The following is a 13579-nucleotide window of genomic DNA, read 5'->3' on the forward strand; positions in this document are numbered from 1 at the left end:
TCCTTTCCAGCTCTCAGCTGGCCGGAACTGACACCACAGTCGATGTCCATGTCCCCGAAGAACACTGATGGCACAAGGGCCTGAGGACCCTTGAGTCTACCCACAATGTGCCCCTCAGTTCCTGTGTCTTCTCTGAGCGGCTGCCCTTCCATATGGGCTCTCACCATGTCAGAGTCAACAGTGAAACCACCCAGGACATCTTGCCCATCTCATTTCATAACTTCTTGTTGGAGGCCTTTCTCCTCTACCAGACAGTGAGCCCAGAACTTTAGAAATCCCCACAATCCATGGACCAAATTCCAAAACCATCTTCTGTTGGTAATTTGGTTTACAAGAGTCAGATCTTGGCCAGGCACGTTTTTCTCCTGCCACATGTTTGTTGCAGACTTGCTTAAGTATCACATGGCCACCTGGCGGTCAAAGCAGCTGGTTTAGAGTACTGTCTAGGATGGGTCTAATGCTTTTAAAATACTGAACAATACTGAACCATTTTTAAGTGAGTTACATTTCATGTTAACACTTGAGTTCAGCCCTTAGCTCTATCTTCAATTATTATTCTACCATATAGAACATTGCTAATAACATCCATCTGTGAACCACAATATGAATTTTAATGTTGATTTGAGGTTGCACTTTGGGTTGCTTGCCACTACATACCAAAATTGCTCTTCATCTCCCCTCCCAGACAACAGCAAAAATGTACAGCAAATCCCACTCTGGAGACTTGCTGGAATGAGAAAGTCTTCCAAACTCCAGGCTGGAGCTGAGTTCATTTGAACAACATTATGATGAGAACACAATTCCCATTACTCATCATGGAAGGCCACCTGTGCATGTTAACCCCTTGTATGTTTTCTAACTTATATGTTCACGTGCCTGCTGACCTCATCTGTCAGCACCAGGGGAACTTTGAAGCAAAAAATGATGCCTTGGGCCCTCTCCCAACCAATTAAATCTGAATCCCTGGGCTGGGCCTTTGCATAGGTATCTTTTAAAGCTCCTAGGACCTAGGTGATTCTAATATGCAGCCAGGCCTGAGAAACTGCTCTAGCATGAGGCTCTGCACGATATATGATGCATCTTCTCTGCTTGCCCTACCAGGCACTCTTAAGCCAGTCTTAGATGTTTATACCCAGAGCTAATAAATTGGGAAAGGGAAATTGATAAGAAAAAGAGGACACAATACAAAGGGCTTAAAGATGCAAGCCTCCCATTCTTTTCATCTTTTTATCAGTTCTTGGTGTAGGGCTCAGGGAGGCATGGAGGGCCTGGAGCTCTGGGGGTAGGCTGCCTCTGAGAGTCCAGAGGTTGTAATTCAGTGACTTCTGGCTGCATCTGACCTGCAATACATTTTGTTTGGCCTGCAGTGTGGTTGCACATGGAAATTAAAAAAAAAAAAAATAGAATTCCAATCTCTTAAAAGTAAGGGTCCAAAAAAGCAATCAGTTGATTTTTGACAAGACTTGGTGCTTAAAGTGTGGGTTCATCGATTCTCCTTCAGCAAGGTTACTCCATTCATGGGGATAATGGCTCAAATAAAATATGATTTTAAAATGTTTCCTTCTGCCTTTGGTTTTACCATTTGAGAAAAAGATATCCCCATACATTTCTTTTGCTCCTTCACTACGCCCTCAGGCAGGGTTAGAATCTGGGATTAGTCTTGATTTTGCTGGGGAACCTAGGACTACCTCTTAATTTCACTGGTTTTGAGGGTCCACATCTATGGGGGAACAAGATCAAATAATTTGTAAGGTTCTACTGGCTCCTTGGGATGACAGTAGCACAGAAATAGAATGGAGACAAGTTGGTCTAAGAGCAGCCTGTGTGTAAAGGTGGAGACACCTGAAGTCCGGGTGTGAGAAGGTCAGCACTGACATCCAGCTTGGAGAAGGCTGGGAGGCCTGGGAGGGGAGAGTGGGAACTGAGGGGTAGAAGCTACAGTGACATGTGGGTTTCAACCATCCAAATTGGCCAAAGATGCAATGGCTGGTCTTGGGAGGGAGAGAGTGCTCCGTCACAGGAGATGCCCATCGCACACCAGGCAGCCACTTGAGGAGCAAATGGTGGACAAGGCCCACCCGCCACATAATGGGAAGGAAGTAGGAAGCCTCTTTTCATCCCCATCCTCTCCTTCAAAGAACAGAGTGTGTTAGCTAGGACGTTTTGCCCACAGAAAGGGAAGTCAGCGCCTTGGTTGTTTTTAAACACTACTTTTTTATTTTTTAAAAATATTTACGACAGCATAGGTCGTACTATGTGACGGGGACAGATGCCTTTGATGTATCCCCCTTTCATTTCTACCTCAAAACAAGGCGAAGGCATAAATTACTCGGCTTGGGCACCAGCGGTGCCTGTTGTCCTCGCGGCGCCGTCATTGGTGGTACCACTTGTCCTACGGGCGGGCGGGTCAGATATTTGCCACCGAGGGGGTCCCTGTACCGGCCTTATTCAGTGCATTCCGGGAGGAGAACCCTTTTCCTGTGCACAGTGGATGGAGGGGAGGGTTGGAAGGCTGTGTGCGTAGGGACGGGTGATACAGGGAGGGGAGGCTCCCCACCCTTCCCCTGCGCCCAGCTTGCCCCAGGAGATGCTGTGGGAATTCGGAGCTATAGGGGATCATAGGGGATTGTGTCACCCACACGCTTCTGGATGTACCTTCTGGGAACAAAAGCGGTGGGGAAGGGCGGGGGGGGGGCATGGGATGGGGGTTGAGAGCACGGTGGGGGAGTGTGTGTGGCAGTCAGTGTGAACATATGGGGGTGCCTCCCCATCTCTGTGTGGGCGCCTGGTTTCTGGATCCCAGCTGCCTGTCCGTCACAGTCTCCATGTCCCAGAGTCTTCATCCCTGGCCCTCCTCTGTCATCATCGAGCCCTTGCTGTTCAGGGGAAGCTCAGGGACCCACCTCCTGCCTGGGGAAGGGGTAGGCGGGACTCAGGAGCTGTTGGCAGTGTGGGGGTGGAGGACAGTACAGAATTCAGATCTGCTGTCCCACTGGGTCTATTGGAACTAACGACCTGGAGTGCACAGAGTGGGTCTGCATTTGCAGTCTTCCTCTCCGGGTTTCTTCTGAGGAGGAGGATTAGGAATTCCTAGCACCTTAATGGTGGGGGTAGCCAGCCTCCAGAGCCTGGGGAGGCTTTGGGGTGTGCCTTGGGAGAGGTCCCTTTCTATTCCCAGGGATCTCTGTTGGAGGTGTCTCGGTCTCCCAGCAGGGCAGTCCCTCTTAAAACTGGCTTGAGTTCCCTTCAGAGGGAGCAGGCTTGGTTTCTCAGATGAGGTCAAGTGCAAAGCGAGCTGGCATCCTCTCTGCCCCAGCTCCGCGGGGCCACCGGCCTGAGCCTGCACACCACCTGGCCCTGGCCCGGCCCCATCAACTCGCAGCCTCCTCAGGAGCCTCACTCCAGCGCTTTGGGCGTGGCGTCCAGGCCGGGCTCCCTCCTGCGCTTGGCACTTTTAAAGAAGCCGAGCTGTGGGGAGGCAAAGGCAGAAGTCTCAGGAGTGTGCAGAGTGGACAAGGCCTAACTCCCCTTCCTTGCTGTCCCTCCACTAACCCTCTTCAGGTGTCTTTCCTCAAAGGCTTCCAGAATACCCAGCTCAGGACCATGAGTACCCTCTGTCTCTCCCCAGCTCTCTTTGGGCCACTTAATTGGTGAGGGGGCACTGGAGCAGAGTGAATAGAGCCTGGGTCTGGAGGCAAGACGCCTTGCTGAGTGACCCTGCCCCAGGTAACACTCTTCTCTGGGCCTCCTCCACCTTATCTGTAAGAGAAGGAGGTTGAGATCAGGGCTTCTTAACCTGAGGCTCAGTGACAGCGAAGGGCTTTGGCGTGTTTAACAGCCTGCCTTTGTCAGAGACATTTTGTGGTTGTGTGCACATGCTGTTTTTCTGATGAGAGGAACCCTAGCTCTCACCAGGTTCTCAAAGGGGCCTACAAAAGGGTGGAAGCCATAGGTAGAGTGCCCTCTGGTGGCCAATCAGCCTGCGGTGATTGGCTGGGTGCTGTGGCAGCAGGCAAGTTCTGCGAAGGAGGCTAGGCAGGTGCCAGCTCCTATGGGGAGTAGAACATGGGGACTGGCCACAGAGCCCAGAGGTTGGAAACCCAGGCATGGGCCAGCCAGCCAGGATGCTGCTCCCCACCGCCCCCCCCCCTGCCCCCCATGGGGGGCCCTCACCTTCCACAGTGCCAGGACCAGCAGGGCCAGCAGCAGGAGGCCCCCCAGTGTGCTGCCCACAATGATCCAGATGGGGATCTGCCAGTCTTCTTGCTTGGAGATCTCAAATGTGATCTGCAAGGGGAGGAGGGACACCAGGGGAATTGATTAGTGTCCTGGGGCCTGGGCTGGAGCACAGGAGACCGCTGGCCCCTGGCAGGAGAGCTGCATCCGCGTCCTTAGGGAAGGCTGCTGGGGGGATGACGGGTGGCATCCAGCCTGCAGAGGCCTCAGAGCCCCCAGCCCCTGCACAGTGGACACCTGAGTTAAGTGGCCCAGGTGATCCTACCTCCTCTTTGAGACATTTTCTGCCTCTTGTCTTTGCTGCTTCCTCAGTCATCTCCCAAACTTCTAAATGTTGGCATGTCCCCTGGTTCTGCCCTTGGACATCTTCTTTATCTACAGTCACTCCCTGGGAGCTCAGGGCTGACTTACATAGTGGGTACAGTGGGCATGGTGCCCAGAGGCCCACAAACATGATCTTACTTATTTAAAAAAAATGTTTTTATTGATTTTAGAGAGAGGGATAGAAACATAGAAAGATTGATGAGAGAGAAACATCGATTGGCTGCCTCCTGCACATCCCCTACTGGGGATCCAGCCTGCAACCTGGGCATGTGCCCTGACCAGGAATTCAACCAGTGACCTCTTGGTTCATGGGTTGATGCTCAACCACTGAGCCACACTGGCCAGGCCTAACTTCTTTTAAAATTAGAGGATATCAATGAATATAATCTAGCCTGGATTATATTTGTCTTTATATGTACACAGTCATAAAATGGTAATTAAATTTTTTTTTTTAATGGAGGAAGAAGCCCCAAAGGCAAAAGTGTCCAGGGCCAGGGAAGTCCTAATGCAGCCCTGGGCGAAGTCAGTCAGGGCTTTGACCATCTATACTCTGACCACTCTCACGTTTCTACATCTACCCGGACTCTCTAAATTCATATCCGACTGTCTACATGGCCTGCCTGGCACCTTTAACAGGTCCCAAAGCAAACTCTTGATCTCACTCCTCACCCTCAATCCTGTTCTTTCAATGTATTTCCTATCAAAGCAAATGACAGCAGCGTCGTCCTTCCTTGCTGTTGCTCAGGCCAGAAACCTTGTGTTTGTCTCACATCACATGAACTCCATCAGCAAAGTCTGACTGTTTTACCTTTGAAACACCCTCTCACTTCCAGGGCTACCTCCTTGGTCTGAGCACCCTCATCTCCCTCCTTCTGCCTCGCCTCCTACAGTCTGTTCTTTTTGTTTTTTGTTAATCCTCACCGAGGATATTTTTCCATTAATTTTTAGAGAGTGGAAGGGAAGGGGAAAAACAGAGAGAGGGAAACATCCATGTGAGAGAGAGACAGGTTTTGGCTGCCTTCCACACATGCCCTGACCAGGGCCAGGAATCGAGCCTGCAACCTAGGTACGTGCCCTTGACTGGAATCGAACACAGGACCCTTCAGTCCGCAGGCTGATGCTCTATCCACTCAGCCAAACCTGCTAGGGCCTACAGTCCGTTCTTGGCATAGCATCCAGAGAAAGGCAGTTCTCTGCTCTGCTCAGAGCCTCCAAGTCTCCTTCCCGTCTCACTCAGAGTAGGAAAGTAGGGTCCTTGCCCTGGCCTGCAAGGGCCTACACTCTCTGGCCCTGCTACCTCCCTGACCTTATCTCCCACTCCAGCCACCTGGCCTCCAACATGCCAGCACACCTGCTGTTGGGCCTTTGCATTGCTGTTCCTTCTGCTGGCATGGCTCCTAGTCCCTGTCAGATGTCACTTTACTGGAGAGGCTTTCCCTAATCTCCCCATATAAAATAGTGTCCCCTGAATCTCCACGCTTATATGCTTGCGTGTTTTTTTTTTCAGACTTCATCATCACTTGATACTGTATATACAGGGGTGGGCAAAGCAGGTTTACAGTTGTTCATATGGCAAAATATATAATAATGAATAATATAAGAAGAAACTTTTGCATACTGACAACTGTAAACCTACTTTTGCCCCCCTGTATTTATGTTAATTGCCTTTCTTCCCACGGAAGGTCAGCTCCAAATCAAGGCTTTCCCTGATTTGTTCACTGCTCTATCCTCCGAGCAGGGCCTGGGCCTGGGACAGAGCCAGGGGCTCAGTGAACATGTTGAGTGACTGACCGACGGCACCCCTGCACAGCATGGTGGGGTCCTAGCTTGGCCACTGAGTCACTATTTAACCTGAGGCAAGTCACTGCTTCCCTGCTGCCTTATCTCACACAGCCTCAGTTTCCACACCTGAAAAGTGAGGGTGTGGGGACATACATCAAAGATAACATGTGAAGAAATTGTTACAATACCTGGCTCATAGTTAGGGCTCAACAAACCATAGGTTCCTTATATGTTCTTTCCATCCCTGCAGGCTGGACCTTGCTCTGCCTTCCCACCCCCGGTCACCTAGCTGTGACCTGAGGATGTAAGCAACATGGGCTTCATTATTGCTGGATTTCAGAAAGAGAAGTGAGGCATCCAGAAAGCATAAGAAGGATTTGGGGTGGGGGCTGGGAATGGAAGGAGAAGGAGAATTCATTTGAGAGACATGAACTAGTGTGGAGAGAGGGGCAGTGTGTGTGTGTGTGTGTGTGTGTGTGTGTGTGTATGCGCGCCTCTTCTCTCTTGGTCACCTGGAAAATTCTAACACATCGCAAGATTCAGTTCAAGTGTGCTGTCTCCAGAAAGCTTTCCCTGGTCTGGCCACCTCCCACTCCAGCACCTGTGCTCACCCCCAGATCGAGTCCACGCTTTGCTGTCCTTGTTCCTTTGCATCCCCTAGTAGGTCTGAGTCATAGAGGGGACACCCACCAACGCTGAATGAATGAATGAACAAATGAAACCGCTCCTGGGGTGGGGCCCCTGAGTGCTGCCTCTGGGCTGTTGCACCTGCTAGCCCTTCGCCTGGCACACCCACCCTGTTTGTGATGGGTATCTGTGTGTTTTCTTAAGGGCTGGCTTCTAGCTCATGCCCGCTTTGCTCTCCAGCGTCTGCTGGGGAGGGTCTGGGGGGGGGGCTTACTCAGCATCTGGTATTGAACGCTCACCTGGAGCCCAGGCTGGCAGTTTGGGGACACGGCCAGTGGAGGGCAGCAGTGCCCCATGCCTGAGATGCCTCTATCCAGAGGACTGAACTTTTCAAGACAACAACTTCTCATTTTCCCAGCTGAGCACTGCACAGAGCCCCATCCCTTTCCTGAGCTTTGATTCAAGCCAATTTGATCTGCTTTTACCCAATACAAGTGTCAATACCAAGACATCTCATCCATTGGCTTCCCCAGTTCAGTTCATGCCAGACTCAGGTCACATGGTTTCATTAGCTAAGAGGTGCAAATGGATGGGGGGTGAGCACAGGTGTGGCATGGTCATTCTAGGCTGCCAGCCTGCCCAAGGCAGCCTCCCTCTGCTGGGCCGCGAGCCCGCCAGGCAGGCTGCCCTGGACTCCAGTTTCAGGTTCCTGTGGTGTCAAATACACAGGTTCCCTCCCTCCTCCGCCCCATGGGCTGTTGTGCAGAGCCTGGGGCGCCCGTGGCCTGGGCAAATGCTTCTGGCCCCCTGTCCTCTTTTGCCCCCGAAGACCTATTTGTCTTGCTTTTCTCTCTCCTCTGATGCTACACTAACGGCTGGCATGTCTGTCCATCTCTCGCTTGCAGGAACACACGGTAGGGGTGTAGGAAAACTAGGGGGAGGGGTAACCCTTACCAAGCTGGCCCAGCTCAAGCCCAGGCCTGCAGGGTTCCCAGGGGCTCACCTGGCGGCTGGGATCCTCCTCTCGGAAGATGAAAGGACTGTGGAACTGCCTCTGCACGGCTGCGTGGACCGTGATTTTCATCAGCTTGTACTTGAGCTGTGTAACCGGAGGCCTTGTCAGAAGCTGGCCCCTCCCCGTGCGAGACTCCCAACACCCACCTCCTTCCCTTCTCCCCGCCAGCCCAGCCCACGTGCTCTACTTACTGCCTTTAGGGACCGCAACCACAGGTTCCCCAGCAGGTGGAAATTGATTTCCTGGTTGGGGGCCAGCCGCACCTGGCAGTTGATGGAGACTACGTCAGAGTTGCTGTGATTCTGAAAGAGAGGTGGGTCTCGGGGGTGAGCAACCAGGCTCTGCGGGAGGGATGGCAGAAACCTAGCTGTGACCTGCGAATGTGAGCAGAGGCTGGGCCCACCAGAGAGATGGCTCAGCTGCACTGCTAGACCAAGTGGGGTTTTGTTCTTTGGGGAGAGGGGCAGAGGACAGGACGAGGTGGCGGTAGGGGACGCGTGGTCTGGGGCTGCCAGAGGGTGGCTGAAGGACAAGGTAAGGATGGTATATCTGATGCTGCATTTGAAGTTGTGCATATTGTGTATATTCCAGGAACAAAATTTTGGTTCAATGTTAGGGAACCTATAAATGTCATCACCATATAAACAGATTAAAGGGGGAAAGTAGATGATTACTGTAACAGATGCAGAAAAAACATTTTAGGAAATTCAACTTCAGTTTTTGATAAAAGCTCCTGGGGAACTTCCTGAATCTGAATAAAGGGTATTTATAAAACACAGCAAGTATCGTATTTATTAATGAAAAATTAAAAACAATTCCTTTAAAATTAGGATCAAGACAAGACTGTTATCATTTCTGTTTTTCATTACCCTGGAGGTCCTAGCCAGAGCAATAACACAAGAAAAACAATTTACAAGGCTTGAATGCTAAAGCTAAAGCTATTATCATCAGCAGATGGTATCATCCTAATAGAAAACCCAAACAGATGATCAAATAGTTAGAATGTATTAGGTTAAAGTTATTTGTATCACTCTTTTGCAACCACGTCAATCCTACCCAACCCCAAGTCTTCAGTAAAATGCACCACATTCAAAAAATGCTTTGTGTGAAGCACTTGTTCGGGGAAATCAGATTAAAACAGCTAAGATTTTTGTCTGGGTAAGGAATAATGGAAGCCTGCACAGAAATAGGTATCTGGGGACAGAGGCAGCCACGAGGATATAAACCTGGAAACCAGCAGGTGTCTTAGGGACGGCTTTGGGAGTTGGAGCTGAGCTGCCTTTCATTTCTGGGGCAGGGAGGCCCCAGTTGATGTCAATGTCTCCAATACAAGTCATGTATGTTCTGCCCCCGTAGCAATGCTCCATCTGGCTTCCTCCCCTTCCCTCTGCTTATCTGTATCCGAAGGCTCTTTTAGGCTCAAGTGCAAGTCCACTAGCTCTGTTCTTCTTTTTTTTAAAAAATATATTTTATTGATTTTTTACAGAGAGGAAGGGAGAGGGATAGAGAGTTAGAAACATCGATGAGAGAGAAACATCGATCAGCTGCCTCCTGCACACTCCCCACTGGGGATGTGCCCGCAACCAAGGTATGTGCCCTTGACTGGAATCGAACCTGGGACTCTTCAGTCCGCAGGCTGACGCTCTATCCACTGAGCCAAACCGGTCAGGGTGGCTCTGTTCTTTTTAAAAATGATTATTACCTTTTGATCCCCTTCATCCATTTTCCCACTCTCACCCCCTGCTTCTGACTACCACCAATCTTTACTCTGTATCTATAAGCTTGATTTTTTAAAAAAAGATTCCACGTATAAGTAAGATCATACAGTATTTGTCTTTGTCTAACTTATTTCACTTAGCATAATGCCCTCAAGGTCCAAATACATTGTCCCAAATGGCAAGATTTTTTTCTTTTTTTCTTTTTAATATATTTTATTGATTTTTTACAGAGAGGAAGGGAGAGGGATAGAGAGTCAGAAACATCGATGAGAGAGAAACATTGACCAGCTGCCTCCTGCACACCCCCCACTGGGGATGTGCCTGCAACCAAGGTACATGCCCTTGACCGGAATCGAACCTGGGACCTTTCAGTCCGCAGGCCGACGCTCTATCCACTGAGCCAAACTGGTTACGGGGACTTTTTTCTTTCTTATGCTGAATAATATTCTATTGCATATATCTATCATCTCTATCTCTATCTCTATTTCTCTATCTCTATTTCTCTATCTCTATCTCTATCTCTATCTCTATCTCTCTATATCTCACAATGTCTTTATCCATCGATGGACACCTAGGTTATTTCCATATCTTGGCTGTTGTCTGCAGTGAACTTGGGGATGCAGATATCTTTTCAGGTTAGTGTTTCCATTTTCTCTCGCTGTTCTTTTACTCCAGTTTGCTCCTGTTGTCATTCTTTTGACATGCATCACAGGCCTGTTTACTGGCTTCGAGGTGCTCATTCTGTGTCTCCTAGAGATGGTGAGCTCACTAAGGGCAAGAAGTCCCTTTTCCTTATTGCTTCCTCTTGGTGTGAGGCTGGGCACATGGGTGCTCAACAAACTCTTACTGACAAACTATGGGACAAGGAGAGAAATAGCCCCGAGCTCAGGCTGCACTCTTCTTCCCCATCCCCATGGCTCTCGGTTTGGGCGACACTCACCAGCTGTGGGGTGCGACTCAGGTCTTCCTCCATCGGGGAATGCCGGTACTCGGTGCTGTTTCCCCAGACGTTACAGGACGCGTTCACCTGCAGGAGGGATAACACAGCCACTTCACAACCAGCGCCGCCAGACTCAGCATCCGGGTGTTCTTCCTCCTCCTCTGCCAGAGAAGGCCCAGCGGGGCGTGGTTTGGGGAGAAGGAGCTGGGGTCTGAGGGCTTGGGACACTCCTAAGGGTATGTCTGTCTCCTTCCAGCCCCCTCCCCTCAGCCAGCTCCTGAGGGCAGTGGTACCTGGTCGGTGAGGAAGTCCCTCAGCATCAGCAGCCGGTTGCCACTCCTGGTGGCGATGGGCACGGTGATCTTCATCATCACCCCGTGGATGGGGAACAAGCCCAAGTTTTGGATCTGTGGCCCGAGAGGGAGAGGTGTCGGTGCTCCAGCAGCAGCTGGGGGAGGGGAGGTGGAGAACAAGGTCCCCAGCCGGGCCTGGGAAACAGGCCCCTTCAAGCCCCCTGGCATTTTCACTGTGGAAGCTTTGAGGCTTTGCCCAGTCACCTGGGGCTGCAGGGACCTGAAAGGGGTGGGCTTCTGCAGTGGGGGCGGCAATGAGACTGGATAGCAAGGGTCACGTCTATTTTCAACTCCTCTTGGCTCTGGGGGATTTTGTTGCCTGGCACTGGTGGCCCCCTGGGGGTGGAGATGGTGACAGCAATTAATTTTTTAATGAGAGATATCATTAATTAGTGAAGAATATAAATAGTGAGTGTGTGATAGTTCACATTGTAGCTGACGCATTTGGTGTTAGAGCTGCAATGGTAACAGGCAGGCTTTGGAATCAGAAAGGCTGGGAATAGAACCCAGGGCTGCTGTCATGTATGAGCTGTGTGGTCTTGGGCAGGTTACTAACCCTCTCTTGGGTGAGCCATCCAGGTCTCAGTGAGCCTGATGAGCAGTGTCCAGCTGTCAGCCTGCCTCTGACTCACAGCATTCAGAGGTGGGGGAGATTGCCGGCCCACCGTGGCAGACACTGCTAAGCTGCCTCCTAATTCTCTCACCGTCCTTCATGACAGAAACCACGGCCAAAAGCTTCTGACAGCTAAATCACAACGTTCTGGACAACGAGAGGTGACTGGAAGTGTGAGGACCTGCCAAGGAGCTTATTCCTGCTCTTTGTCCCTTTCCTGTTTCCTGGAATGAGGATGTGATGGCTGGAGCTGCAGCCTTCTTGGACTGTGAGGTGAACTCGAGGCTGATAATTGCATGTTGAGGATGATGGAACATGAAGAGAGAAGATGCAACCCTGGATGACTCTTGAAGCTGCCAACTTTGGACTCTTTTATGGGAGAGAATAAACCCTGGTGTGTTTAGACCACTTTAAAAAATTTTTTAAAAAATTATGTGCAGCCACGCCTAATTTTCACTGATACGTTCTCTCAGACCAGCCCTGTTATTTTCCAGATGAGGACAGAGGCCCAGAGAGAGGAAGTGACTTGCCTAAAATCATCCAGTGAGTGGGTAGCAGGGTTAAGGTGACCCTGAGCTCTAGCAATGATTTCTTTCTTTTTTTAAAAATTAAAAAAAAATTGATTTCAAAGAGGAAGGGAGAGGGAGAGAGAGATAGAAACATCAATGAAGAGAGAGAATCATTGATCAGCTGCCTCCTGCATGCCCCACACTGGGAATCAAGCCCACAATCTGAGTATATGCCCTTGACAGAAATCGAACCCTGACCTGGTTCATAGGTTCACGCTCAACCACTGAGCCACCCGGGCCAGGCATTCGCAATGATTTCTGATTCCTCCCCTCCCAAGTGGGGGATCCTCAGCTCCTGCCCTTCACTCTCTTCCTGGCTCCCCTTGAGCCTTACCTTGAAAATGCAGTGGAAGGGAGGCCCAATGCCATTATAACTCTCCAGGGAGCTGTTGGGCTTGACTTCGTAGTGGCTCAGACTGCTGCTCCTGCAGGGACAGAGGACAGGGCTGCGTGACTCAGTCAGTATTGGCTAGGTGGGTAAATGAACGGAAAGGGTGTGGGCATGGGCCTGTCTCCCCCTAGGCCACAAAAAATAGGTTTCCTCTTGTGTCCATTGGGAACACTGTGTTGGGAAGGTTTCTGAGGCTCAGCAGGAATAAAAGCTGACCTCCATCAGCAACGTCTGCCTGGTGTGTGGGATGGGCATGAGCCAGAAGTGCCAGTTATTTGCCATCCCTGCCCTAGACGCTCAGCCTAGGCCCTAGGGCAGTGATGGTACGCGTGACAGAGGTGACACATGAACTCATTTTTTTGGTTGATTTTTCTTTGTTAAATGGCATTTAAATATATAAAATAAATATCAAAAATATAAATCTTTGTTTTACTATGGTTGCAAATATCAAAAAATTTCTATATGTGACACGGCACCAGAGTTAAGTTAGGGTTTTTCAAAATGCTGACATGCCGAGCTCAAAAGGTTCGCCATCACTGCCCTAGGGCATGGCCTCTTGAGTGTGAACTTGCCCGCTGTGCACCATTCTAGCCTCTAGTGGTGGTTGTGAGAGGGCCTGAACTTTCTGTGTGTTTGCTGTTCTGTCCAGACGTCTCCATCTGCCTGGGCGCTCTCAGAGGACAGACTGGGCCAGTGGCACACCAGGGGTGTGGGCAGTGTGAGCAGCCGCGTAGGGAGGAGCGTTTTCTCACTGACGGTGTTTAGAATTGCTGGGGCAAGGTGTAATGAGAAGCAGAAGCACTTAGCAGGTTTTATTACTATTTTAAAATTCTCCACAGATCATGCCCTCCTTGCTTACACCTGGGTGGGTACCGCCTGCTGCCCTGCCCTCTCCATTTGACCTGCTGAGAGCTCCCCGGGGCCAGCTCTGTGCCTCCTCCTTCCTCTGTTTTATTTTTTTTTTAATATATTTTTATTGATTTCAGAGAGGAAGGGAGAGAGAGAGAGAGA

At 50.3% G+C, this 13579-nt stretch overlaps 1 protein-coding gene across 1 annotated transcript in view; it reads right to left on the bottom strand.

Annotated features, from left to right (window-relative positions):
* Positions 1 to 2194: 2194 nt before the first annotated feature.
* ITGA11 (integrin, alpha 11) overlaps positions 2195 to 13579 on the bottom strand; it is a 93311-nt gene continuing 81926 nt past the window's right edge. Inside the window, exons 23-29 of the mRNA XM_014536307.1 lie at positions 12512 to 12602; positions 10936 to 11049; positions 10643 to 10729; positions 8176 to 8286; positions 7973 to 8068; positions 4174 to 4287; positions 2195 to 3468 (exon numbers count right to left, since the gene is read on the bottom strand). Coding sequence (XP_014391793.1) covers positions 3397 to 3468; positions 4174 to 4287; positions 7973 to 8068; positions 8176 to 8286; positions 10643 to 10729; positions 10936 to 11049; positions 12512 to 12602 — 685 coding nt within the window. The 3' untranslated portion in view covers positions 2195 to 3396. The remainder of the gene's footprint in view (positions 3469 to 4173; positions 4288 to 7972; positions 8069 to 8175; positions 8287 to 10642; positions 10730 to 10935; positions 11050 to 12511; positions 12603 to 13579) is intronic.

The sequence above is a fragment of the Myotis brandtii genome, unplaced genomic scaffold (assembly GCF_000412655.1).
Source record: "Myotis brandtii unplaced genomic scaffold, ASM41265v1 scaffold160, whole genome shotgun sequence".
NCBI lineage: Eukaryota > Metazoa > Chordata > Mammalia > Chiroptera > Vespertilionidae > Myotis > Myotis brandtii.